The sequence below is a fragment of the Neurospora tetrasperma genome (genome assembly GCF_000213175.1).
Source record: "Neurospora tetrasperma FGSC 2508 unplaced genomic scaffold NEUTE1scaffold_6, whole genome shotgun sequence".
Classification (NCBI taxonomy): Eukaryota; Fungi; Ascomycota; class Sordariomycetes; order Sordariales; family Sordariaceae; genus Neurospora; species Neurospora tetrasperma.
This window is the reverse complement of record NW_009799104.1, coordinates 3,729,128-3,755,147: the sequence shown is the minus strand read 5'-3', so window position 1 is coordinate 3,755,147 and position 26,020 is coordinate 3,729,128. Positions and strand designations below refer to the sequence as shown.

The following is a 26,020-nucleotide window of genomic DNA, read 5'->3' as shown; positions in this document are numbered from 1 at the left end:
ATGGATTACAACCACTTCGATTTGCATCATCCTTTACCCGTCACAGACAATGACATCTCCAATGTCGACAACCCTCTTTTGGGCTTTGCCGACGATGGATATCACAGTAGCGAAGCATTATCCAACGACCTTGGACAGTCACACGAATCTACCAACCAAGAGCTCGATATCACTAGCTCTGTACGTTCATTGGTCTTTCCATTTTCAAACAACTTACCAAGGTACCCACGTGCATGTTGACCGCTGCTAACACATCCAGCGTAGTACCCTATCGCCAATTCTTACACGTATATGGACTCTCCACCGTTCGTAGTGGAAGGCTTATCTGGTTATAACTGGTCTCAGCACTTCCCTCCCACTACCGGCCACTTCCAGGGCCTTCAGGACGAGGGAGTTATGCAATCTTTTGAGGGTGTGGATGGAAACATCATCCCCGTCCTTAACACTGCCGCCCATTACGACATGCCGTCTCAGCCTTCGCCTCCGGCCCCTCTTCATACCGTCAACTCTATGTCCCTAGGGCCTTACACCATCCAGGACCTGGAACCATCTTCTATTGACCCCGACAGCATGCCTTCCTCATCCCGCGCATCCCTTACCCCATCTCCACCAGACAATGAAGGTCGCAGCCCCAACACCCGTGGGACTGCTCGCTATCACTGCACCGACTGTGGTACCTCTTCCCAGACAAAACGGGACCACGAGCGCCATCTCACAACCAAGAAACATCAGAAGAAGACCAGCGTCGGCAGCGGGAGCGGGAGCGGAAGTGGTGCCGCCGTCCCGGGATTCCACTGCCTGGCGCAGGGTTGCGAATACTCTCGTGAAGGCGGGAAGACTTTTACTCGCGATGACAACTTGTGGAGGCATATGAAGACTGCGCATCCCATCAGGTCGACAGCGTGAGGAGCGAAAGAGTTCTACGATGCCTAGATACAGGTATATGGGCATTGTGGGGAATTTGGATGGTTCCTTTCCATTGTTTAATCACCATACAATTGGTTTGTAATGTCTTTTATACTGTCTTTTTCTACGCTGTATGCTCTTATGTTGTCTTTACTTATCCCCCCTCCCGGTTGTCATTCTCTCCTCTCTTGCCTGCACCTTTTTCAGCTACCTGTATCCGTATTTCTTTTGTTAAGTGATCAGACGATATCATTACGCACATGTTGTTACGAGAATTGGAAATTGTACTTAGAGCGTTGGTTAATACTTTCCCTGTCTGCTCTACCTATATCACGGAACATTAAATGCATCCCACAATTGACATTACCGTACCTATCAGCGCGGGGTCGCTTAGATGGTGCACTAACAGGCGGCCACTATCTCATTGCTGATTCAGGGGCGAGCCACGATAGGCGCTTACCGCCAAGCCTGGAGAGCCAGTTCTTACCTACCTAAACTCAAAAACTATCATTTTCGATATTGGGGGATAGACAGCTGTGCACACCCCGCCACCCCGACCGGACAACCGACCTTTGACATTTTGGATCTTTGGAACTGAACGAAACGAACAAGACCTTCGGATGTAGACCGCGCGCTGCAGCGATCACCCGGCTCCGTTCGCGATCGACTCTGTATGGTGAAAACCCGCTCTCTTTGGAAGGGGTGCGAGTCTGGCCAGCCCCAGAGCTGAGATCCGAAACGATGCATCTAGCTGGATAAGGAAGGTGGTAAAATGGCGATCAACACATGGGTAATTAGCGGCGGCCTCAACACCAGAGTTGGTTCGCAACAGACAACGGCGGACGCAACCACAACGATGAACCTTGAAGGCCCGGAACAAATGGGTTGGGTATGTCTTCTTTTCTTTCTTTCTTTTTTCTATAAACAAAAACCGCTTCAATGGTCTTTGTAACTGTGTTTACTTCCTCCTCTTCTCTTGAGATCCGAATGTTCTTGCAGACCTCCTGTGTTTCGGATCGATACAACCCTGTGAAGCACCCGGCTAGTCCATAGGGTAGACCGCAAGGCAGATTTCGTTTCCAACATCAGTGTTGACGGCAGCCGCTCCATCCGCAACGAAGGCCGGGTCTCGCCGAAGACATGGAACCGCGATCATCAGCGTCACCTCGAGAGAAATCTGTCTGGGGCGTAAGGCAACAGAGCAAGGGTCGCAATGACAAGGAAAGCCTGCGAACCGCGAGCAGCAACCAGTCCTTCTAAAACACACCGACTGTGACTGTACTGTACAGGCGCCGCCGTTGCTGCGAAACAATCAGGCACCTAACACCATTGATTGGTCAATTGTATATCCCACTTTTCCTTTAGTGTAATTAGGCAAGGACAGACGCTTGACATTTTGGGTCCACTATGAAATACGCTAGCTAAGCACACTAGTGGAAACATCTTGAAAATACATAGTAGCATAGAACTGCAGCAGCACACTACATACGCCCTCTCCCACATACACCCCGAATATCAACGTTGTGTGCTATCTGATGTGGTTCCGTCTTGTCAATCAAGCTTTCTCGGGCAGTCGTGTTACAATGAATATTTACAATCCGAATCCGAGCAGTGGAGTCCTTGGATGGGTTGTAGCAGTACCTACCTACCTACCATACACCACTTGTGGTCACATTCATAACTGCTTAACATGATGGAGCATTATTTCCCTCGCACAGTCCAAGCGAGAAGTGATGACTTTCGGGATAGTGTGGTCTTTTGGTCAGGAATAAAAAGTGTAGAATTCCCAGCGGAATATACCCAAGGTACCTAAGGTAGGTAGCCTTTCATCCACCTGTAAAATGGAAGATGGATATGACAGGCTAGGCGTGCACTATGGCCAGGTCCACCAAACTATCCGATAAGAGATAGACGTAATTCTGCTTGCGAGGCAGAATACGAAGTGCACATTTGGTGTATAGGCATGTCAACTACCACCCCGTGACAACGGAGGTATGTAGCGGGATGCGAGCTGGGTATCGGAGATTATCGAATGCTACCTGCGTAGCAGGGGCAAGAATTGCCCTCTGGGGGAGGGGTGCGGGTACTACACAGTATTCCGTTAACGCTGCAAGGAGTTCAATCTAATGCCAAGTCCAAGTTTAGCAAATCTTTGGCTTCATCATATCCACTTTCTACATCTAGGAGAAGTCGGGGGGAAAACTGAATCGACTAATTTACCTTGAGGAGGCGCTGGCTCCTGTAGCGCTACTTAGCTGCATCAGAAAGTCACCAAGTACTGCAGGTTCTTCAAAGTTTGGCTTAGTACAACAGTATGAACTATTTACACCGTTAATAAAGGGATGATCATATAGGTACACTAGACAGGTACCAGCCAACGGTTCTGCACGGCTCGCACCGAGAGCTCTGACGCGGCAGATCAGGTCCACTGCATCCCGCCATTGCACGTCCCGTCCAGTCACAAAGCCCGATCCATATCTCCGCACATGGCACTCCCTTGTACCTCGGTACCCGACACCGAAAAAGGGGGACCCAACAGGAACATGGACACCCAGACATCAGGGGGGAACGGATCTTGTACCGAGTCGGCAATGCGGTAGGGATTGCCGACGGGATTTGCTTTGCTTGTGCAGCCGGCCGATGCAGGAACAGACAATTCCCAGCAACTCCTAGTGGCATGCATCATCACCTACCTCTGCTTCTTGATCTTGTGAACCTGGCGGATGTGTCGCCAAAGGTTGTCCTCTCGAGAAAACATCATCTCTCCTGTCGCAGCACTAGCACTATACTTGCAATCCGGAACGGGACAGAGGAAACCAATCGGCCTTTTATTCATGCCCTCAAGGCCGAGTTTTACATTGTTTCGATGTTTGCGAGTTGCAAGGTGTCGGGTGTAGTCGCGCTTGGTGTTGGTCGAGAAGGAGCAAAGTTGGCAGGCGAAGCCGATGGTCAGAAACGCCTGCCGGATGGTGGAATTCCGCGCTTGGGCGATTCCCTTGAACGGTTTGGATTTTCGGGGGATTAGTTCCTGGCAAGTGCGGGGAGTTCAGGGGGTAGCCCGGCCCGGCTGCTTGTGGTGGAGTCTTGAGCACTAGAACGTTGACACGTCATGTGAGAAGGAGTCAATGTATTCCATGCCGCTCGAGACCAGAGCCCTGTGAATTACCTGACTGTTTTCTCCTTGCGCTTGTTTCGGACCGACATCACACCGGTGTCCGAGACTATTTTTATATGTGAATGGACACTTAGACTGAGGCCATCTCCAATTGAGCCAGGTCATCTCCAGCCTCACTGATGTTGGCCAAAGATTTCAGACTGATGAGTTGGTGCAAGTGAGCCTCGATGCATCGTGCGTATACTAGAAAGCATTTGGAAACAGCCGGAGCCCATCTGATCATTACCTCTACTACCCTACCAAAACCATTTACCCAATGCGGCCAATTCACAGTCATCGCTGGGTCACATTGATAGCAAATTGACCCGTATAAGCAGTAGAAGTGCCTACTAGTACTCGACCCGTTATCTTCTGGAACCTCGTGTAGGTCGACTGGAGTGTAGGTAACCCCAAACCAACTGATTATCCACGCATTCATGTGCGATCAAGTCAAATGTAACGCCCCCAAAAATGCAATGAGGCTGAACGCACACACCGTCATTTCCCTGTCGATCCAAGGTTTGACATCTGTCGTCGAGGAAACAAACGTCGCACCAACGCAACCAGATCGTTGTTGATGTCGGTCCATGATCTATGGCGGAGGCGAGCCATGCTGACAGAGATTGCAACACGTTCCGATGAGCAACGTAAGTCACGCCGTCGCATGGAACAAAAAGTCTGCCGGCGCAGGCAGGGCCGGCGCCTCGCTACGGACTGGCCGACTGGCGCTAATCACATCGTGAGAGTACATGTCCCTGAGTACCTAGGTAGGCAACTGAATCTAGCCGAGACGCCTACCTCCTTCCACTGTTTGTCAGCCGTACTACGTAATGTCATTTTCGTCTTCTTCATAACCTCAAGGCTTGTTGTCTACACGCCGGAGAACCCCTGGTTGGCCTACGACATGCGCCTCCCCGACCCTCTCCGCACCGGCGCGTTGCTGTTGCATGCCAGACTCAGGGGTACACTCCTTCCCGAACTGGAGACTTCTGGTTCGGGCCATGACTCGGTCCGACACTGGCACGACCGTCGCCTCTTATTTCTTCGTCGTACACTCCATAGCCCTGAGCAGGAAGAGGTCTGTTTCGGCAGCCGGCCGTTGATGGCAGGAGAGGCACATGCATTTGTTCTTGCGATGGTTGAGTGTTGCGAATCGATATGTTGATTGGCACCATGTTACGCTGGCAGAAAAGGGACGGTTTGAGTCGTCGAAATATGGAATTGTCTGTGTTCATTGTCTCTATCCTCCTCTTTCTCCCTATGCGCGTCTCCGTTTCCGCAGCTTCGAATACTCCCTTTCTGTTCCATCTCTTCCCTTGGTTCACGGTATTTCTCGTATATTATTCATGGACGAAATCGCGTAGGAAGCGACGAAGGGAATTCGAAGCGGGTGTCGAGGACGTCGATGGCATCGAGAGGTTCACATCCTCGATTATTACGTACTTGTCGTCATAATGTTCCTCGATTATCGCTTGCCGTCATGATCGCGGCTGTTGTTGGTCCCAAGGCTCTCCACTTGGGCGGTCGCGCGGCTCAGTTCTGTCGATGTCGGGATTTTGGTGGTGATTGCTGGGAGCAGCCCGACGGTGATTAACTCTCGATTATGCAAGCCTTCGTCAAGCCTCCTTGATCGAGCCATCGTGTTGGAGTCAATAGAAGATGGTCAAGACGTGAGCATTTGCTGCCCTTTTCTGGCACAAGAGTTGGAGAAAAGGACAAGTGGAAAGAAATCTGATGGAAGCTGGTGCATGCAAGAATTCATTTCATTTCGTTAGGCGCCCAACGGCCTGATGCAACGTGTGATCCTGTTTCCTTAGATGTGGCGGTGCGTAAGTCCATGCAAGAATAATGTTACTAACAGGCTCTAGCAGAGTCTTGCGCTTAAGGCAGGCTGAAAAGGATCAGAGAAGATATGCTGGAATGTCAGCGCGCGATTGGTGTGGCTGTTGTGAAAGGTGTGGGTTAGTGGCTTTTCGAGTCCTACTGCACTCGCTCAGCTTGACCCGACTTCCATCCCCAGCACAACACTAGCGATACCTTTCATCATCATGCAATTCTCTTCATCTGATCCATCTTAAACTATTATCTATGGCTTTCTTCTTCATCTTTTTGCTACATGTTACCTACCTACGATGTGTCGATGAATGGATGCATGACGGAGCTTGTTTGCCTCGAATCGTGTCGAGTCGCTAACTGCACGATGGCTTGCAGTGGTAATTGTTAGTGCATACGTCCTGGGGGGTCTGGGGGAAAAATCGAGGTGAGAAAACATGGCAATTCACCTCTGGTTTATTTACACCCCTTTCCTAATGAACCGACTCCCACTTCAGAAAGTTAGTCGCGAGGCATCTAGTGTATGTCAACCGAGAAAGTGCCGTCCATCAGCTCAATTACAATTGGAGGACGACGAGCCTCGCAAGGGGGGCTGTGCAAACAAACACTTACACTTCTGAATTTGGTTAGGCATGGCATTTCCGGATCTTTAGCCACACGGTAGAAGACGTCTTGGCGCCCAGCCTCCCATTGCAACACCAGGAAGGCAGGAACTCCTGGAAGAAAGGGAAAGCCGCATGACAACAGGAAAAAGAGCTCTTGGCTTGCTTGTGATACAATTCTCGGACTGATATTTGAAAGGTGACTGAGGTAGTCAATTCTGAGGTGATTCTACCTTCACATTTGCTCGCCAATGGCATTTTTCATTTCTTATGAGTTTTGGGCCTGTCACAATGGGACAACCCATTAAACAAACCCTCCCGACACCCGAACAGGTACTTGGAAGCAGCCACCGATGGCATTTTCGAGATGTTCCTGATTTTTGGACCACTCACTTGGTTTCAACTACAGCCGTATCTTCACACTCACTCTCGCTCGTGCAGCTGCCACACCCCTTTCCAATGAGCCCTTTCACTCACAAATACGATTCGAATGGCGTTTCTTGGCATTGTGCATGATGGTTAGGTAGTATTGGGTAGAGGTATGGGTTCTCAGCCAATGACGGACTTGAATTGCGAGCCGTTTCTGCGAAACCATTTCCCCGTTCTCCACCAGTTTGTGCCGCAGCTATACGTACTTTTAGACAGCCCTAAACCCAAAGGAGCCTCCCAGCTTTCATTACAGGAGCACGATTCTTTTTGATTCAAGAGCCACACCAGCAGACTCGGTCAGCTAAACTTTGGTGATGGCCTCTTTAGGTACATCTTCGAGTGGTTGTATCAGGTGCCTACCTATCTCTAGGAGATATGTTTGCGTTGCAGAACGCACTCCCAACAAAGTGTCTAGCGTAGGTATAAAGACAGAGCAGATTCCGGCGTGCAATGCCAGGACTCACTACCTCACTCCCTCATATGCGACATTAGCTGCTCCAGGAAACTACCAGCATCATTCCCTTATATAGCATTCTCACTCCATTACCTTCCATTACTACCACCCTAAGACGTCATTGGGCCCAGTATCTTCCACTTATCACAGTCATGACGGATATCCTCCCATATCGCCATGCGGATGGTGCACATGGGGACGACATGGTTTTATGGCCAGATGAGCAGGAAATTCAGCCCCTACCGGCCAACGTCAGTCTTTTGATGGAGACAACTGCTTGGTTTGTACGGCTTTCAAGTCTTTATTGTCGTATCTTGTCCCGGCTTCATATGGGTTTCCTTTATCCGAGCTTGGTGTTTCTCCATCAGTTACCCCTACATACCGTTTGTATCGACGTCCCCGCTCACCCTCGTTTACTCTAGAATCCTTACATAAACGCACAGGCTGCGGTTGGTGTATTGTCCGCCGAGCCAGACCTTACCAATACCTTGGACTTCCAGGGCTTCAACCCGGAGGTACGTAGCAGTTACCATGTCAAAGAACACAAACCTCCGTCTTCCAAAGAACATTTTCATGTCTAACGACCGTTTGCAGGGTCTAAACACTCCCCAAGACCAGGGGCACCGTGCATATCCCGATGCTACCGGTGAAACGGGGTTGTACGAAGGCGGCGACGGCGACGACTTGTTGAACAGGAACGGTGTCATCGAACAGCCGGACTTTAACACAGCCAACAATGCCCAGGTCTTTAGCCCACTACTGTCTCAGGCCAAGTCCCCTTCTCCCTCAGTGGCAGCTCGTCCTTCCGAAGTTGATATGGTGAACATCCCAAGCACTCACGGCCGCCGGTATACCTGCCAGCCCTGCTCGTTCTCTTCCAACACCAAGCGGGACTTTAAGCGCCACCAGAATACGCGGAAGCATCAGTCAAATGCGACGAGGAGCATGGCTACTTTGGATGTAACCGGGGAGCCTTTCCTCTCAAACGCAACAGGTTGGCCCTGTCCCGTTCAGAATTGCAAGTTTTCTGATGCGAGCAGGATGTTCACGCGCGAGGATAACCTCATGAGACACATTCGGAAGGAACATGTACATGGCACTCAAAGTAGGTAAACATTGACGGCCAAAGACAGGATTAAGTGGCAGGAGAATCGGCACTCAGAGGGCTGGGGGCAGGGGGATTGGCTTTCCATGGAGTATGGTATACTTTTTGGTGGTAACTCGTTTGGTCTTTAGCTTCTTCATCTTCAATATTCTGTCTTAAGAAGGTACATTCCCTTCGGTTCCTTCCTTCCTTTTCATCCTGTAATGCGTACCAGGTACTCTTCCTCAGCTGATCTTTGTCCCGTGTCAATGGCAAGAAAGTCCTTTCGAACGTCACTGCCCGCGTTACTTTACACACACACACTGACACACAGCTCCGTCAAAAACTTCAGCCATTCACGGACATCCAGCCCCATTCTGCAACCGGTCACATCCTGCTTCACACTCCTGCTCTACGCCCAAATTACCCTCCTAACTCTCTCAACACTCGTCGGGGCCGGCATCGGCGGATCGGTATTCACGCCCCTAAGTCAATCCCATCGTCAACAATCAGCACTTCCCCTTCCTAGCCTCTATATCACTTCCCCCCAAAATTCTCTCACAGGACAGCAGGGAAGGGACCACCAACCGACAAGCATCCTCCTTCCGAATCAACTCCGTAACAGGTGTATATCCGAGACAGCCGTAGCATGCGCAGACCTACACCCAAAAAAAAACAAAGAGTTGCATATAGTTAGCAAACGTTCAGTCCTGAACGATCTTCTTCTCTTGGTAGTATCCACGAAATTCGGATATGTAGAGGTAGGTAAGGTTCGTAAGTGAACGTACACCCTCCTTCCCACCAGAGATACAAGCAAAGATCTGCTCCGTGCTTGTCGGGTTCAAGAAGCAAGCGGTGTTGTCCATGATTTCCCAGCAATTTTCGTTTTCGTTGTAGGGGCAGGGGCCGTAATCTGCTGCTTTGACGACGGCGCTGCTGATTAGCGTCAATAAAGAAGCGAAGAGGGTGAAAGTGCGCATTGTGTTTTTCTAGGTAGAGGTATTGATGATTGATGGCGTGGTTGAAAAAGAATTGTGTGTGGGAGAGTAACATGTGTACCATGCAAAAGGGAGGGAGGAGAGATGATTTTATATCCTGGTCCAGGAACTCACCCGACAGGAAATTTCCAGACACGTTGTTGGGATCAGCTTGAGCATAAAGTCAGGGCCGGAATGGAGTGCATTAATTTGGAAAATGTACAAAGACAAGGATCGAGATGAAATCCGGCGGCCCGGTCTCGTTTCCAGCCGGCTGATATCCCCGAATGCTACCTACCACCCACTGTTCTCGGTTCAGGCCGTGTGTTGTGCCATGTGGGCTCGGCAAATGGCAGACCAATGAGTTACAATTGTACTTGAGCTATTCTTCAGTCAAAATCGACCTGGATGCGACGTCTTCTCTGGTGTCGTGACATCAAAGGAAAGGGGTGGTAAACAGTGGGAAACTTGGGATAATGGGGGTTAGGGTTGACTATGTGCTACTTCCAAGACTTGCATTGGCTCATGGCTGCTTGGCATATCGCCAAGACGCAATTTTCTTCACCAAAACAACAAACGCGGTTGGAGAGAATCAAGGTTGGACACTCGCCTATGATTCAACAATACTTGCCGCAGAACACAAAATAATATTGGATATCAGAATTGAAGGTATCAAAGTTTTTGTTTGGGCAAGAAAATGGCCGAGACAAGGCGTCGCAGTGCTCGAATCGCGGACGCAAAGGTCGATCCTCTGGGCCATTACACTGCGCCAGAGCATGCCGACTCAGACTCGAACTCCTCCGCCCTTTCTGACATTAACGAAAGTGAGTTTGACTCGGATGTCAGGCCGAACAAACGTCTGAAGACTGCGGGTGGAAAAGCTTCGCGAGTGGTTAGGAAGACGAGGAGCACGACCGTCAAGACAGTAACGACGAAGACGGTGACGACAAGAACGAAAGCATCAGCTACCACCACCGCCAGCACCTCCACTTCAGTTACTACGGCCACTCTCGCAATAACAGCAGCCAAACCCAAAGCAACAGCTGCCTTAATCCACGCCCTGATCGCTCAGATTTTCGACTGCCCCCTCCCTCAAGGAAACGAAACCCCATGCCATCCATCCCATCTTCATCCATTAACCTACCATAATCCTCTCCTACTCTCTACCCCCACTGCTCGTACAAATCGTGATGATCTCCTTACCTGGTTCGACTCCGTCTCTTCCTCTCGGCAAATGCCGTGGCGAAAACCATGGATCGACACCACCTCCCTTGTCTCCTCCTCCTCGTCCGGCGTCTCTCCCCAAGAACTGAAAGAAACTGTAGCCCAGCGGGCCTACGAGGTGTTGCTTTCCGAGACCATGTTACAGCAGACCCGAGTATCGACCGTCATTGCATATTACAACAAATGGCTAGCCGCCCTCCCGACCATGCAGTCTCTAGCAGCCGCCCAGCCAGAGGAAGTTCTCTCCCTCTGGAAGGGCCTCGGCTACTACTCGCGCGCCACCCGCCTTCATGCACTTGCTCAACTGGTCTGTCCGCCCCCCGAAGAAGGTGGGTATGACGGGTTGCTCCCGCATACGGTGGACAAGTTGGTGCAGCTGCCGGGCGTGGGGCGGTACACAGCTGGCGCCGTTGCGTCCATCGTGTACGGTCGCGCGGAGCCAATGGTTGATGGGAATGTTATCAGGGTGTTGACGAGGCAGTTGGGAATCAGAGGGGATGTCAAGAGCAAGGAGGTGCTGGAGGTGGTGTGGGAGGCTGCTAAGCGGCTAGTTGAGGCTGTTGCTTGGGACGGCACTGATGCCACCGAAGAGGAGCGGGAGGGAAAGGAGCCGCCGGTCAGTGACAGGCCGGGCAGATGGGGTCAGGGGCTAATGGAACTTGGAGCTACTGTCTGTTTACCAGGGCCAGCGAAACCCAAGTGTGGACTATGTCCTGTCAAGGAAACTTGCAGGGCTTATCAAGAGGGGGTGGATATCGCGACCCAAAAGGGACTGATGCCGGAGAGAAAAGTGACGGCGAGGAAGAGAGTGGTGGACATTGAAGATTCCTGCACGCTATGTCCCCCACCCGAAGCGGAAGAGTCTGACAAGCAGGAGAGTGATGTTAGAACGAAGAAGCGGAAGAAGCAAGGCGAGGTGTCCGCGTTCTTTGACAAGTTCATAGCCTCAGGTATGCGCCGCAAGAAAGAAGCAGCAGAGGACTCCGACCGAACAGAGCCATCTTCAGCCGCCATGGAAGTCATCACCTCTCACTGCTCAAAGTATCCCTACACGAAAGCCAAGACGAAGAAGCCGCGCGAGGAAGAGTGTCTGGTGGTAGCAATCCGACGTCCATCCGACGGCCGCTACCTGATCCATAAGCGGCCGGCCAAGGGTCTGCTGGCGGGCATGTGGGAGCTTCCCAGCCATACTTTGCCTGCTGATTTGACATGGAACGATGGGTCTGCGACAATCAAGAAGGACAAGGTGCGCATAGTTTTGAAGGAGGTGTTGGAAGAGGTGGGAGTGAGAAGTTGGAGGGAGAACGAGGAAGAATTGGGGACGGTGCCGTGGACATTTTCGCATTTCAAGTTGGCGATGCATGTCTGGGCGATTGACCTTACAGATGGGGATGAAGTCGGGAGCGAGGGAGTGGAGGGTAACGCGAAGACGAAGCGGTGGGCGACGATGGAGGAGATTGAGGGAGAAAACATGGGGACGGGAATGAAGAAGTGTTGGGAGTTGATCAAGGAAAGAAGGTAGAGATCTGGCTGGGGGTTCAGGATAAGGCAGTCATAGACCCCCTTGACAGAGGACGGACTCTTTGGACACCCCACGTATGCACTTTCCTTCAAAAACAACGAAACGCATCTTTTGTTCCTTCCATTTTCTTCTGGCAGTCGAACCATCATCATCAAGAGCGATATGGGGTTAGGGTTAGACGTGCATAGCAACTTTGCCGAGACGCGATTCTCGCAAAATGCAACGCGTTCACCGCTTCACCAAATTCGGACCAAGTTGGACACTCACACGCAACTTGACCACACCGGCGGAACGCAACCAGAAGAGGACGTTGAATCCCGTTGGGGCCCATGATCATGGACGAGAACAGGCGTCCAAGCACCCATGCCGTCACCGTTCAAACCGCCATGACCCATACATCAACGGCAACGGCAGCCCAATCTGGGAGTATCACGACCATCAAGCAAGAAGATGGCGTGTCAATTCCCATCAAGCCCGAACATGACTCCTTTAGTCTCTCGGATCTGCCCGCTTTCGTTCGAGAGGACAACGGAATGGAGGTGATCTTTGAGGACGACGGGATGGAGGTCATCTTCGAGGACGCTCATTTGGAAGAAGAGGACGCTGATGTGCAAGAAGAGGGGATTGCTGTCATCAAGTTCGGGCCCCATCATGGCTCGAACCATGCCAATAAATTTGGACCAAATTGCCCACGAACCATCACCAAGCGCAAGCCGGAGTTTCAAGAGGACGAGCCCCGGACAAAATCAGACGAAGACTCAGACTCCGACTCCGACACCGCCTTCGAGTCCATGAGTTTGGGAACCCGCAAACGCCAAAAGACCAAGACTGGCCGGGCGAATACTACCGCAAGCACCACGACAACAACTGGGATGAGGCCCGAAACCACCACAGTGTTGCCAACTAAACAGATCATCGCCCAAATCTTCTCCTCCAGTTCTCCTCGAGCCCATAGCGATATCCACACCTACCCACTCCCGCCAGACCAACCTCATCGACATAGCTACCACAATCCCCTCCTCCTATCCTTCCCAGGAAGTTCGAACTCTTGTTCTACGGGGAAATCCACAGCTGCAGCCCGCAAGCACCGCGATGCCCTCCTCACTTGGTTCGACACATACTGTGCAGCTCGCCAAATGCCGTGGCGGAAGGCTTGGGTTGATGCCAGTCCGTTGCTTTGCCCTGCCAGCGGTATCCCTTCTCCCTCCATCACAATCACCACCACTTCTGCTCCCGCTTCCGCTTCCGCTTCCAAGCCCCCTACTTCCAGCTTTCAGCCGACATCAGACTCGCTTGTGGGTCCCAAGGTGAAAGCTTCCCCACCGATCCCGGAATCAGTCCTCCTCTTCCCCAACCTAGCTGCCTCAATTCTCCGCGCCCAAGCCGAAGCTGAGGCACAAAAACAGCAAGCCCAAGCTGAAGCTGAAGCGAGAGCCCGCGCCCACGCTCAAGCAAAAGTCGAAGCCGAAGCCAAAGCCAAATCCCAAAAGCAAGCCCAAACTCTCCAATCCCTCCGGTCCACCATCGCGCAACGTTTTTACGAAACTCTCCTCTCCGAAATTTTGCGCCAAATTTTCCGTGAGACGGACCAGGAGCAGGCGATACAGAACATCACAACGCAATATAACCGGTGGATAAAGGCTTTTCCAACGATGGAGGATTTGGCCAAGGCGAAAGAGGAAGAGGTGGAGGAATTATCAGACGACATCCGCGCTACACGTTTACACAAGGCGGCGAGACAGGTTTGCGAAGGGAAGAGTTACAGATGTATCGAGACTATTCGGTTGCCGACGACGGTTGAGAAGCTCCAAAACCTATCGGGCGTCGGGCCGCATACGGCTGGTGTGGTGGCTGCTGTAGTCTTTGGGCGAGCAGAGCCAATGGTAATCTGGGACGTCACCCGCGTCCTGGCCCGGCAACTGGGAATTAGAGCAGACGCGAATAAGAAGGGAACCCGGGAGTTGATTTGGGAAGCGGCGAGGAGGTTGGTGGAGCAAGTGGCCTGGGACGGAGTGGAGGCCAAGGAGGAGGCCAAGGCGAAGCGGTTAGGGATAAGCAAGAAGAGAACCCGAAAAAATATGAACGAGGGAGAAAGCGTGGTTGATGGGGAAGACAGAAGAAGAAACAGAGGGCCACCGCCTCTCAGTGACCGGCCGGGACGCTGGGGTCAAGCGCTCATGGAACTGGGCGCAGCTGTCTGTCTCGCGGCGCCGAAAACGCCCTTGTGCCACTTGTGTCCCATCCAAGCCACGTGCAGAGCGTATGCGGAAGGGCTGGAAATCGCAAGAAAGGAAGGGATGGTGGTAGGAAATGAGGCAACCAAGAAAGAGCAGGACAGGCAAGCGTTGAAAAAGATGAAAGTGGGCAAGTTGCAAAAGCAAAAGGTGGTGGATATAGAAGATGCGGCATGTTCGTTATGCCCTTCTCCTTCGTCATTATCTCTTTCACCTTTTTCCTCGGAAGTTTCTGCAACAAAGATAAAGAAGGAGAACCAAGACCACGAGATATGGCAGCCAGGAGAGGATCTGGGAGACACAGACAGCGACACAGAAGTGCACTACCTCGGCACCGTGCCTAAGACGGCACTGCCCAGCACCAAAGAAGACACCCTGACCACCCAGGACACTACTCAACAAACAAACAACTTGAACAAGGACGAAAACGCCATCTCGACGAGCTTCTACGAACGAAACAGCTGGTTAAAGCTCCCTGTTAACTTCAGACGCAGCAAGCCTATACCCGACTATCTTGACTTGACAGCCAGAGAGTTATCACTACTTATTGCGCCCAATATCCCTACACTACTAAAAGAAAGCAAACCTGAAAAGAAGACGACGGCACCACGCCCCTCGAAAAACATTGATCTTTCTACCAATGGCTTCAGGGGCATGTACCCCCCACGAACAAGGGCGCTTTACAGTTGACGTGAGCTGTGCGCTACATCTATCGCGCATCTCCAGTTACCTGGAAATAACCGCCCCATGTCGTTTTGGGGGTAGCGTGGTCGAAGGGGTTCTGCGTGATCACCCGAGGTACCTTACCTACCTAGCTGGAGGTGTATACCAGTATTGTCGGTTCTAGGGAGCATGGAATCGTTCAGATCTTATTTTGACAGTTGTTGGGGCTTGGAAAGTTGAGGCGGGTATAGGGCCCTTTGGTGTCAACGGGGCGAGACATAGGAGGCTCGTGGCGGGTGGAGGAGAGCTTTGAACGTGTTTGTCATCTTGGATTCTTGACAAAGTTTGATATTTTGGGTTAATCCATGAGTGCTTTTTCGTGGATAGATTTAGGGAGGTAGGTTCTGGCGGATGGTAGATCTGGCCGCATGGCACGACATCTATAGGCAATTCAAGCATAAAAGCATGTTGAACACCGAGCTTCAAAACAAGTTCTTTCTTTTTTTCATTCCACTCCCTCCCTCCCTCCCTCCCACATCCACACCTTTTAGCGTTCTCATGCCATGGATTGCCCCATGCCCATGCCTTCCTTCTTCATGAATACCCATGCACATTGGTTCTATCGTTACAACACAAAGAAAAAGGAAGAAGACGAAGAAAAGAAAATTACATCCCCTGCAGCCAACCTACAATCTACAATCAACCGCTCACCGCACAAACTGGTTCAAGTCCTTGGACTCCTCAAGCGTGGCCTTCGCATCCTTCCCCACGCTCGCATCCCTCAACTTGACAGGCTTGGTCTCAGCAGCTTCACCCTCCTTCTCCTCACCCGTAACGTCCTCAATAACCTTCTCAGCAGGAATCTTGGCCTCCTCAGCAAAGTCAACCTTCTCACCAGCCACCGCAATCTCAGCCACCAGGGGAGGAGTCTCCGTCTTCTTTTGTTCCAAAGCCTTCGCCTTCGCCTTGGCCTTGGCCTTCTCCTTCTCAATCCTAGAAGTTCCCAAAGCCTTGCCAACCACCCCCGCTTCCGTGTCGGCAATTTCGTTGACATCCTCTCTGCTTAATACGTCCGAGACGCGCACGCCCCTGCTAGACATGAGGATATTCGTCGGGCCGCGGAACTGCAAAAACAGTCTATCGCCCCAGATCGTCCTCCTCGTCGCCGTCTTGAGGCCGTATAGTATCCTTGCGAGGATGGTGTAGAACTGGGTATCCCTCATCTGGGCAAAGAACTCGGAGACCTTGGCGGGCACGAGCCTGGAAGCGGCGTTGCTGATGTAGTGCGGGACAGCGGGGACTTGTAGGTTGAGTCGGGTGCTCTTGAAGCGGAACGGCAGAGGCGGGTTGCGGGTGACGGAGTAAGCGACCACGTGGGAAGGGTGGAGGGTGAGTTCCTCGCCTTCGGCTATGGTCAACTCGTAGATCTGGCCTGGGGCGGCCAAAGCGACGAGGCCGCGACCGGTAACGTGGGTGGCGCCCCAGTTGGCGGGGGCCAGACCGTGTTGGATGCGCGGCGAGACGCGGATGGTGTGGCCTGTCCAAGCCAAAAGGGCGTTGCGCTGGGCGACCATGTAATCGGTGGTTCCGTCGAGGTGGAGGACCGAGAAGCTGGTGTTGGGCGACTTGGTGCCTATTAGGGCCGTGATCGGGGTGGTTGAGGAGATGCGCTGGTAGAGGAAGGGAACACCGAGGAAGGCGCGCGGCAGAGGGGAGAGGACGGAGAGGGTCGATTGGGCGTTTTCGACCTTGCCGGCGACGGAGACGAGGGTGCCGCGACGAGTGTAGAGACGTTGGGAGGCGGACAAGGTGACGGAGAGGAGAGAGGCGGGAGCGCCAATGACTTCGAAACGGGCGTCGGCAGTGTCACGCGGGCCGCCGGGGAGGGCATCGAAGACGTCGGGGGCGGGGCGGGAGTCGGTGGCGGGCTTGGCGCTGATCTGGATGGAGCGACATTGCCAGCAGACGAAGTTGTTGGTTCTGGTGTTTAGTAGAAGAGGTGTCGTCGTCGTTGTCGTCGTCGAGGTTCTAGTCAGTCGCGCAGTCCGCGCCGCCCTGACCAGGGGAGACTGGCCGCGCATATTGTGGTCGCCTTTCGATTATAGGGCCCGGTTGTTTGGTGGTGTGAGATGGGGCCCAGGTTCGAGGTTTGAGGTCGGGGAGGATGGTGGAGGTTTGGAGCTTTGGAGCTTTGAATTTGGAGCTGGAGGTTGAGCTGAGCACGAAAGATTGAAACAGGACCCGTACAAGAAACAATCCAAATCCATGTAATGACGCCAATTGGAATATTTCCTTAGCTTCAGTTGAGGGACACGGACCACCTTGGATTCGTCCAATGTCGCGATTTCCTTGTCCGAGAAATTCCATTCATTCCCTTGAAGACTTGGTCGCCGCCGTGGGGAAGGTAGCCGGCCGCTATCGATAAGCCTTGGTTTAAAAGTGCACAGACCATCTCCGCTCTTCCTCTTCCACGGGAAATGGTTCCTGCCTGCCGCCAGCACATTCCATTGCTCCCGCTGCAAGCACTGTAAAATGGCAGCCACAACAGCAACAGCTCACTGCAGCCAGATCACAGCAGCGATCCCATCGGCTGCACCCCACAATAGCCCACAGTTAGTGCAGCAATACTGCATTGCCCAGTCATTCCAGTGTCTCACTAGCGGGACAAGCTGTTGACAAGAGGCCCGCTGAGAGCCAATTGCTTGTAGTTCGGGTGCGTTGTTCCCCCCCCCCCCGTTGTCCCCTTCAGGTTCCCCGTTGCTCGGTTAACTGAAATGGTCCCCTGTTGGCTCACATCCCGAGTCCCGACTCCATCCATCCACACACACACACTTGGTTGTTCATCAGACAGACAAGTGGGAAGCCCTGGCGACGGCAACGTGCTGACACTCTGCTTGCCGCATCCCGTGCAGACTACGACGGGAGAGAAGCCAATTGCTACTCGACATTGTGTCAGTTTGCTTGTCCACTGCACCCCCTCACTTGGGGACCCTGCCCGGCCCAACAATACCTATCAGATCATCGATCGGCCATTTGTTGACCGTCCGTCTCCTTTTATTCCACTCTTCCCGTCCGATCACTTGGATTCTGATCCCTGCCCTGGTCACAAGGCGGAGAGGGTCAACTGAACTGTCAACTAACTGGAGGCTGGAGGCGGAGGAGGAGAACTGAAGGAAAGTGAAGAGGCCATTGCCCAACCCCATCCTTTTTTTTCACTCTTTTCAGTTTTGCTTTTTCTGTCTCTTTACTTGTACACACACACATCACACATCACACATCACACTACACGTCTACACCACACTACACTACAACCAACTCATTGGGGTCCCCATTCCATATCCCATCCCATCCCATCCCATTCACTATTCCTACCTACCTTATCCTTTTCCTCCCCTTTTCATTTGATGTATCCTTTTCGGGAGCCGTCGTCCTATCTTTGTTGTCCCCATCCCTACCTCTAACCTACTCCCCCTTCCCCTCCCCCTTCCCCTTCCCCTTCCCCCCTTTCATTCTAGTATCTTTCTGTCATCGCGACACCGGCCGACAACCGAACCATGTCCGTCCGTGTCGTCGCCAGGATACGTCCGCTGCTAAAGAAAGAGCTGGACAAGGATGTCATTGTACGCGCCGCCAGCACCGACGAAGGCAAGCCCTTCACCATCGTCAAGATCCCCAACCCAAAAAACGAAACCGAAGAGTTCTCGTATGTTTTCAACAGCGTCTACGACCAATCATGTTCCCAGGAGGACCTCTTCAATGCTGAAGGTAGGCATCATCATCTCCCTCTCTCTCTCTTCACCGACTGTGTGGCTGGGGTCCCAACGAAGGACTGCCCCATCACTGACAACAACACGCAGTCTACCCTCACATCAAGGCCCTCTTCCAAGGCCTCGACGTGACAATATTCGCCTATGGTGTGACCGGCACAGGCAAAACGCACACGATGCGTGGTGGCATGAAGATGGACGAACGCGGTCTCATTCCTCGACTATTGAGCAACGTGTTCCGGCGCGGCAAGAAGATCGAAAAGGACTCCAACGGCGAGACCACAGTCGACGTCCACCTCTCGTACTACGAAATCTACAACGACAAGGTATACGACCTGCTCGAACCGCCCGAGATGCGCACCCCGATGGGCTTGCCCCTACGAGAAAAGGAGGGAAAGACATTCGTGGTCGGGCTGACGGAACGGCCCTGCGACGACGTGACGGATTTCGAAAGGCTCTACGTCGAAGCCAACAACAACCGCGTCACAGCCGCCACCAAGCTCAACGCCCACAGCTCTCGCAGTCACGCCATTCTTCGCGTCAAGGTCACACAAACAACAGGCGACATGGTGTTGGAAAGCACGGCGTCGGCCATCGACTTGGCGGGCTCCGAAGACAACAGAAGGACCGACAACAACAGGGACCGCATGATCGAGTCGGCCGCCATCAACAAGTCCTTGTTCGTTTTGTCGCAATGTATTGACGCCATCTCACGCGGCGACAAGCGCATTCCCTACCGTGAATCCAAAATGACGCGCATTCTCAGTCTGGGCCAGAACAACGGCATCACCATCATGATTCTCAATTTGGCCCCGATGCGCTCCTACCACCTCGACACGTTGAGCAGTCTGAACGTCTCGTCCCGCGCCAAGCGCATCGAAGTTCGCGAGATTGAAAACGAAGTCGTCTACAAGCAGCCGCACCGCTCGCACAGCTCGACCTCGTTCAGCGGTCTAACTAATGGCGTTCTGGCCCCTCGCCAGCCATTGCGGCCGATCGGCCTAGGCACTCAGAACTCGTACACAGGCAGTGCGCCCGCTCTAGCCCGCTCCAGCATCGACCGCGCCGCCGCCTCGGGAGCAGTCATCGAAAAGATCGAAAAGCCCTCCAAGCTCTTCAACGTGTACGCCGACCGCGCTTCAGCACACAAAGCCACCGCGTCCATGGGCGGCGGCAGCTCTTCACGACTCGCCGGCCCGCCACAAGCCAACACGTCGCAGATCCGCCAGCCTCTTTCTTTGTCGGGAGGACTAGCCTCTCGGCGCTCCATGACCGACACCACTACCGCTTCTTCTTCAAGCACCGAAACATCGGCTCTCCGCTCCGGACTCATCGGCACCGGCGCGTCGAAACTCGCGCGGCCTACGGGGCTTCCGCTGCCCGGCTCGGTTTCCGCAGGTGTTTCTCGCCAGAACAGTAGCTCCTCGGGCTCCATCCAGCCCCCACAGCAAACAAGCAAATCAGTAGACAACACGCCCATCCTTACCCTCTCAGCAGCCCAGATCGAAGCCATGGTCGAGAAAAAGGTCGCCGAGATCTTGGCGGCCCGCGCAGCAGCCGCCGCTGCCCTCGCCCCGCAGACACCGACCCCTTCTACGCCCAGATCGGATAACCACCACCCCCCGGGGAGCGAGCAGCAGCGGCCCAAGTCGTCGGAGCCGCGGATTAGCGAGGAGGTGCAGAGAAGATTGGAGGCGCTGGAGAGGAGGATCGAAGAGCAGAGCATGAGTACTTCACGATCTAGTTCGCGACGGGGACGCGGCGGAAGGGACGAGAAAAGTGCGGGGTTGCAGTTATTGCTAGAGGCCAGAAAGGCAAAAGAGGCGGGCCAGTTGGAAGAGGCGTTGGGGATGTACGAAGATGCGCTAGGATTCTTCCCTGGGCAAAGGAAGTTGGTGGGCAAGATTGAGAAACTCAAGTTGAAGCTGGGCAAGATTAGTAGGGAGGACTACGAAGTTGGTGCGCAATTGAGGGATGAAGAGGCTGGTTCACGACAAGGTAACCGAGTTGGAAATGCGATACAGCAAAGCAGGAGCGCGAGTGTCACCAGCGGACGACGAACAGCCATGACGGGCATTTCTTCGACTGACGCGGAAGTGGAGGAGGAGGATCTTGATGATGACATGGAAGCCGACGTGGAAGAGACACCCGAAGAAGCAGAAGCGAGGAGGAGGAGACTGTTGAAGTCCCGAGGCCGCAGTGCTACGCTAGGCGTAGGCATTTCTAGCAGGTCGAGACAGCAGTTGTACAGCAACACGACGACCGACACGGGCTCCGATTACGATGATCGCTCTGCTTCCAATTCGGATCCGGAACAACAGTCCTCGCAAGAACCGAGCCCGAGAACGAAGCAGTTGCTGGATATTGTCAACTCGCGCGATACCGAGCTAATCAAGTCCCTTAGTGGATTCGGACAGAAGCGCGCCCAGGATCTGGTGGATCATTTGGATGATACGCAGGGACCGAGCGGGAAAGTAAGGAGTCTCGGCGAGTTGACGACGGTTCCGGGCGTGGGCGTGAGGACGGTGGAGAAGGCGTATGAAGGGTTGGCAGTTGCGGCTGAGTTGAGCAGCAAGTTGGCGTTGAAGACGTATTATGATGAGACGGAGACTTTTTAGGGGAGGTCTTTTTCCGTGGAGGAGGGAGGAGATGGGAGGGAGTGTGAGAGAAGAAGAAAAAGAAGACGGGAAGTGAAAAGGAGGCGGAGAGAAAAGAAAAAGAAGGCGAGAGAGAGGATCAGAGATGGGTAGATGGAAGACGAAAGATGAGTAAAAAGGAGCGACACAGAGGGAGGTAAGAAAAGAGAGAGAGAGAGAGAGAAACATCTGGAGCATTGCATTGCATTGCGGTTTCACCACCTAGAGCTAGAGCTAGAGCTGGGTCCGTTTTTGTCGCTTTTTGCTTGCTTGAGGGCTGGCTGGAGTCACTTGACGGGGGAGGGGAGTTGGACCTCCAGAGTTGGATTTCGCTTCACGGCATTCATTCAGCATTTCACATCACATTGGCGAGACGGCATTGGCTATTCTTTTGCATGGCTTTGTCTTTTGCATGGGGAACTATGCGCCCGATTTCCTTTTTTGTTCGGTTTGTTTTATTTTGGCATTGCGAGGCGTTGTTGTTTGGTTTTATTCACTATTGGAGGGGTGATGAAGAGTTCATGCCCCCCTTGGTGTCGTCGGTCTTTCTTAGCACACTCCTTTTCTTAGGTAGCTTTGGCATGATTGCCTAGACATGTCATGTCACGTTCTTCTAAGGTACTCTAGACTTAGATGTGGAAGAAGAAGAGAATAGGAAGAAATTCACAAGAACTAAAAGGCGGTATACGAGTAAGTTGATGAGTGAGGCTGATAAAGTCAAGAACGCAAAGTGATAATTGCTGTCTGACTACCGGTCGGAGTAGAAGTACTTTCTAGTCTCGGCATTTATACCGGGACTAGTGTTTTTTGTGCCGGCCATAGATACGGCGTTGCGGCCGGACTGCCGGAGGGATGCCGAAGACCCTAGACGGAACTTTACTAGATGCCGGCCGGCTGCGTGTAATTGGTCCAATCTCCACAAAAATGTTAGGGCATTGAGAACCCTGAAGTCCAGCCGGGTCTGTGCACAGCTGGTCCCTGTGTTTGCCCTGTGACATGCTTGCGGCGGCACCCGCGGCAGGCTAAAGATGCCCATTGCTCAGGCTGATTGCATCATTGTGGATGCCCCACAATCGCGACATTGTGAAGCTCCGAAGTACGAAGCCTCGGCGGTTTACTTGGTGATGTTGTTGCACGGGGGGTAAAGGTAATCGTTCAATCTCACAATACCATCTCTTTTATATCCCTTCACCGAGTCACCGATACCTACCTCCCACCTCCTCCACCACCCATTGCCAATCCACGACCACCTCGGCATGGGCTCTCTATAAGAGCTGGCGCGAATTCCCCTCTCCGTCTCACATACACATCTCCGACTGACTTATACGGATCACCACCACAACCCCCTCGAGGAGCAGCCAATGCTCCCGGGGCACACACAGCAACAACCATGGCGCCGTCTATAAAGCTCAGCACCATGGCTACCAGCCTTCATCGAGCCCACGGCACCTCCGCCCTCCTCCGCGGCCCCCGTCTCTGGGCACCCCGACTCTCCTCCATCCACGCGACACCCACGATTGCCAACCTCCGAGCTTCCTTCACCACATCCTCCCCCCGCCTCTTTGCGCCCAATGGCAGCGCCAAAGATGAACCGAAACCCGCACTTTCCACCGTACCCAAGACCACCGGTCGAGGCCCTTCCGATCCCCTCGCCGCCATTGATAAAACCGCGCAGGAACAGCGCAAGGCCGATTGGGCCATCATGAAGGAAATGTCCAAATACCTGTGGCCCAAGGGCAGCTGGGGCGACAAGGCACGAGTACTGCTAGCTATCGGCTTGCTCGTCGGTGGCAAGGTGCTCAACGTCCAGGTGCCCTTCTACTTCCGCGAGATTGTCGACTCGCTCAACATTGACTTTTCTACAACGGGCGGGTCTGTCACGGCCGTGGCGGGCGCCATGATCCTGGGTTACGGTGCGGCTAGGGTAGGCGCTGTGGTTTCGCAGGAATTGAGGAATGCCGTCTTTGCGTCGGTGGCGCAAAAGGCCATTCGCAAGGTTGCGAGGAACACCTTTGAGCATCTGTTAAATCTGGATCTGAGCTTCCATCTGTCCAAGCAGACGGGTGGTTTGACCAGGGCTATCGACCGTGGTACCAAGGGCATCAGCTTCCTCTTGACCAGCATGGTATTCCACATTGTCCCGACCGCCCTGGAAATCAGCATGGTCTGCGGTATTTTGACCTACAACTTTGGCTGGCAGTATGCCGCTCTTACGGCCCTGACCATGGTCAGCTACACGGCCTTCACCATTCTCACGACAGCCTGGCGCACAAAGTTCCGTCGCCAAGCCAACGCGGCAGACAACAAGGCCTCGACCATTGCTGTCGATTCCCTCATCAACTACGAAGCCGTCAAGTACTTCAACAACGAAGCCTACGAGGTCGGCCGCTACGACAAGGCCCTCGCCCAATACGAGAAGAACAGCATCAAGGTCGCCACTTCACTCGCCTTTCTCAACTCGGGTCAAAACATCATCTTCTCCTCCGCCTTGACGGTCATGATGTACATGGGCGCCCACGGCGTCGCTACCGGCCAGCTCACCGTCGGCGACCTGGTCTTGATCAACCAGCTCGTCTTCCAGCTTTCCGTCCCGCTCAACTTCCTCGGTTCCGTCTACCGCGAATTGCGCCAGTCCCTCCTCGACATGGAAACCCTCTTCAACCTTCAAAAAGTCAACGTGACCATCAAGGAGCAACCCAACGCCAAGCCCCTCGCTCTCACCCGCGGCGGCGAGATCGAGTTCAAGAACGTCACCTTCGGCTACCACCCCGAGTCGCCCATCCTGCGCGATCTAAGTCTCACCATCCCCGCCGGCAAAAAGGTCGCCATCGTCGGGCCTTCCGGGTGCGGCAAGTCCACCCTTCTCCGTCTGCTGTTCAGGTTCTACGACCCCCAAAAGGGCGCCATCTACATTGACGGCCAAGACATCCGCTCCGTCACCTTGGAGTCTCTCCGTAGAGCCATCGGCGTCGTCCCGCAGGACACGCCCCTCTTCAACGACACAGTCGAGCACAACATCCGCTACGGCAACCTATCCGCCACACCGGAGCAAGTCATCGAAGCCGCCAAGGCCGCGCACATCCACGAGAAAATCATTTCCTGGCGAGACGGGTACAACACCAAGGTGGGCGAGCGTGGACTAATGATTTCCGGCGGCGAGAAGCAACGATTGGCTGTTTCGCGTCTCATCTTAAAGGACCCACCGCTGTTGTTCTTTGACGAGGCGACGAGTGCGCTGGATACGCATACGGAGCAGGCGCTGATGGAGAATATCAATGCCATTCTTAAGGGTTTGGGCCAAAAGGGGGAGAAGAAGACGAGTCTGTTTGTGGCGCATCGGTTGAGGACGATTTATGATTCGGATTTGATTATTGTGTTGAAGGAAGGGAGGGTGGCGGAGCAGGGCACGCATCGGGAGTTGATGGAAAGGAATGGCGTGTATGCGCAGTTGTGGAGGGCGCAGGAGATGTTGATGACGGAGGAGGGGGAGGTCAAGAAGGGGGAGAAGGAAGTGGTTGAGAAGAAGACGGCGTAATGGGGGGAAATGGGAAAGGGGGTGGAGGGGAGAGGAGAGGAGATGAGATATATAGATGGGGCACTTTTTCTTGCATAGAACTCTTGGACATACCTACACACATACATATATAGTTTTGGTCTGGAGGAGTTCAAAATCGACTTTTGATACCTTTTTTTTTTCTTGGCAAAGTGTGTTGATCAGGTGAGAACACAACTATTTTGAACTGATGCAGTCTTTCGACCTTCTGGGCCCTGCTTTTCCGCCTGTGGTCACAACATAGTCCTGTCAACCACGCCCGGAGAAATCTTCATCGATCTCAGTCAGGTCATCCACGACGAGCATCGTACCGGTCAGATTTACCTCGAAGGACCCAGTGTCACCGTCGGACATCAACCATCAACCATCAATCATCAGCCAAATGGCCCAAGAAATCCAGTCTGTGCAGGTAAGTACTTTGAAGCACTAAAGCTCGACAGGCCATCAGGCGCCATTACCGCTCGGTTCCAGTCGGCTAATCTACGTCGCTTACGGTTTATATTACATAGTAGGTAGATATTGATCATTCATTTATAGACGCAGCGCCAAGACCTTTTTGAGGTTTGTAAGGTGGGTAGGTTTGTTTATTGAACCTCTGATCTCGCTTACTTGGTACACCGACTGCACCCGTCGTATTGGTTTTGGGCCGTGCTCCATGGGATGTGTTAATCTGGTTAATTGGTGGGTCGGTTGGTTGAATGTTGGTTGAATGTTGGTTGAATGTTGGTTGAATGTTGGTTGAATGTTGGTTGAATGTTGGTAGATGGGGAGAAGGAAGTGAGGGAAGGAAGGGTGGATGTTGTCATGGCTAGCTCTATGTGCTCATGATCTTGGTTTGCACGGGAGTATTGAGGGTAGGTAGGTAGTCCTGGTAGTTGTTGCAGTCAGTGTCTCTCACTCTCACGTTTTGCTTGCTTGCTCGATTCTTCTTTTTTACACTTGAGTGTTTAGCTATGGTCTTTCTCACCCTTGTTTCGATATC

At 53.0% G+C, this 26,020-nt stretch overlaps 9 protein-coding genes across 9 annotated transcripts; 7 read left to right on the top strand and 2 right to left on the bottom strand.

Annotated features, from left to right (window-relative positions):
* NEUTE1DRAFT_141177 (uncharacterized protein) lies at window positions 1–906 on the top strand (the record flags this gene model as incomplete). Its single annotated transcript, XM_009856503.1, has 2 exons — window positions 1–180; window positions 265–906. 2 exons carry the CDS (start codon window positions 1–3, stop codon window positions 904–906), a joined length of 822 nt encoding a protein of 273 aa, XP_009854805.1.
* Window positions 907–5,259: 4,353 nt separating this feature from the next.
* On the top strand, window positions 5,260–5,540 carry NEUTE1DRAFT_118344 (uncharacterized protein; the record flags this gene model as incomplete). The annotated part of the gene is made up of 1 exon (XM_009856502.1): window positions 5,260–5,540. The coding sequence occupies one exon, from the start codon at window positions 5,276–5,278 to the stop codon at window positions 5,513–5,515; it is 240 nt and encodes a 79-aa protein (XP_009854804.1).
* A 1,990-nt stretch (window positions 5,541–7,530) lies between these two features.
* On the top strand, window positions 7,531–8,517 carry NEUTE1DRAFT_104309 (uncharacterized protein; the record flags this gene model as incomplete). Its single annotated transcript, XM_009856501.1, has 3 exons — window positions 7,531–7,662; window positions 7,973–8,338; window positions 8,488–8,517. The coding sequence occupies 3 exons, from the start codon at window positions 7,531–7,533 to the stop codon at window positions 8,515–8,517; spliced, it is 528 nt and encodes a 175-aa protein (XP_009854803.1).
* Window positions 8,518–8,902: 385 nt separating this feature from the next.
* Window positions 8,903–9,442, bottom strand: NEUTE1DRAFT_141175 (uncharacterized protein; the record flags this gene model as incomplete). Its single annotated transcript, XM_009856500.1, has 2 exons — window positions 8,903–8,947; window positions 9,251–9,442. 2 exons carry the CDS (start codon window positions 9,440–9,442, stop codon window positions 8,903–8,905), a joined length of 237 nt encoding a protein of 78 aa, XP_009854802.1.
* A 694-nt stretch (window positions 9,443–10,136) lies between these two features.
* Window positions 10,137–12,185, top strand: NEUTE1DRAFT_48787 (uncharacterized protein; the record flags this gene model as incomplete). Its single annotated transcript, XM_009855524.1, has 2 exons — window positions 10,137–10,996; window positions 11,156–12,185. 2 exons carry the CDS (start codon window positions 10,137–10,139, stop codon window positions 12,183–12,185), a joined length of 1,890 nt encoding a protein of 629 aa, XP_009853826.1.
* A 386-nt stretch (window positions 12,186–12,571) lies between these two features.
* On the top strand, window positions 12,572–15,153 carry NEUTE1DRAFT_132250 (uncharacterized protein; the record flags this gene model as incomplete). The annotated part of the gene is made up of 1 exon (XM_009856499.1): window positions 12,572–15,153. One exon carries the CDS (start codon window positions 12,572–12,574, stop codon window positions 15,107–15,109), a length of 2,538 nt encoding a protein of 845 aa, XP_009854801.1.
* A 576-nt stretch (window positions 15,154–15,729) lies between these two features.
* Window positions 15,730–17,163, bottom strand: NEUTE1DRAFT_69871 (uncharacterized protein; the record flags this gene model as incomplete). The annotated part of the gene is made up of 1 exon (XM_009856498.1): window positions 15,730–17,163. One exon carries the CDS (start codon window positions 17,161–17,163, stop codon window positions 15,790–15,792), a length of 1,374 nt encoding a protein of 457 aa, XP_009854800.1.
* A 1,473-nt stretch (window positions 17,164–18,636) lies between these two features.
* Window positions 18,637–21,467, top strand: NEUTE1DRAFT_125014 (uncharacterized protein; the record flags this gene model as incomplete). Its single annotated transcript, XM_009856497.1, has 3 exons — window positions 18,637–18,785; window positions 18,940–18,977; window positions 19,339–21,467. 3 exons carry the CDS (start codon window positions 18,637–18,639, stop codon window positions 21,465–21,467), a joined length of 2,316 nt encoding a protein of 771 aa, XP_009854799.1.
* Window positions 21,468–22,875: 1,408 nt separating this feature from the next.
* Window positions 22,876–25,174, top strand: NEUTE1DRAFT_69865 (iron-sulfur clusters transporter atm-1, mitochondrial; the record flags this gene model as incomplete). The annotated part of the gene is made up of 1 exon (XM_009856496.1): window positions 22,876–25,174. One exon carries the CDS (start codon window positions 22,876–22,878, stop codon window positions 25,018–25,020), a length of 2,145 nt encoding a protein of 714 aa, XP_009854798.1.
* Between the last annotated feature and the right edge of the window lie 846 nt (window positions 25,175–26,020).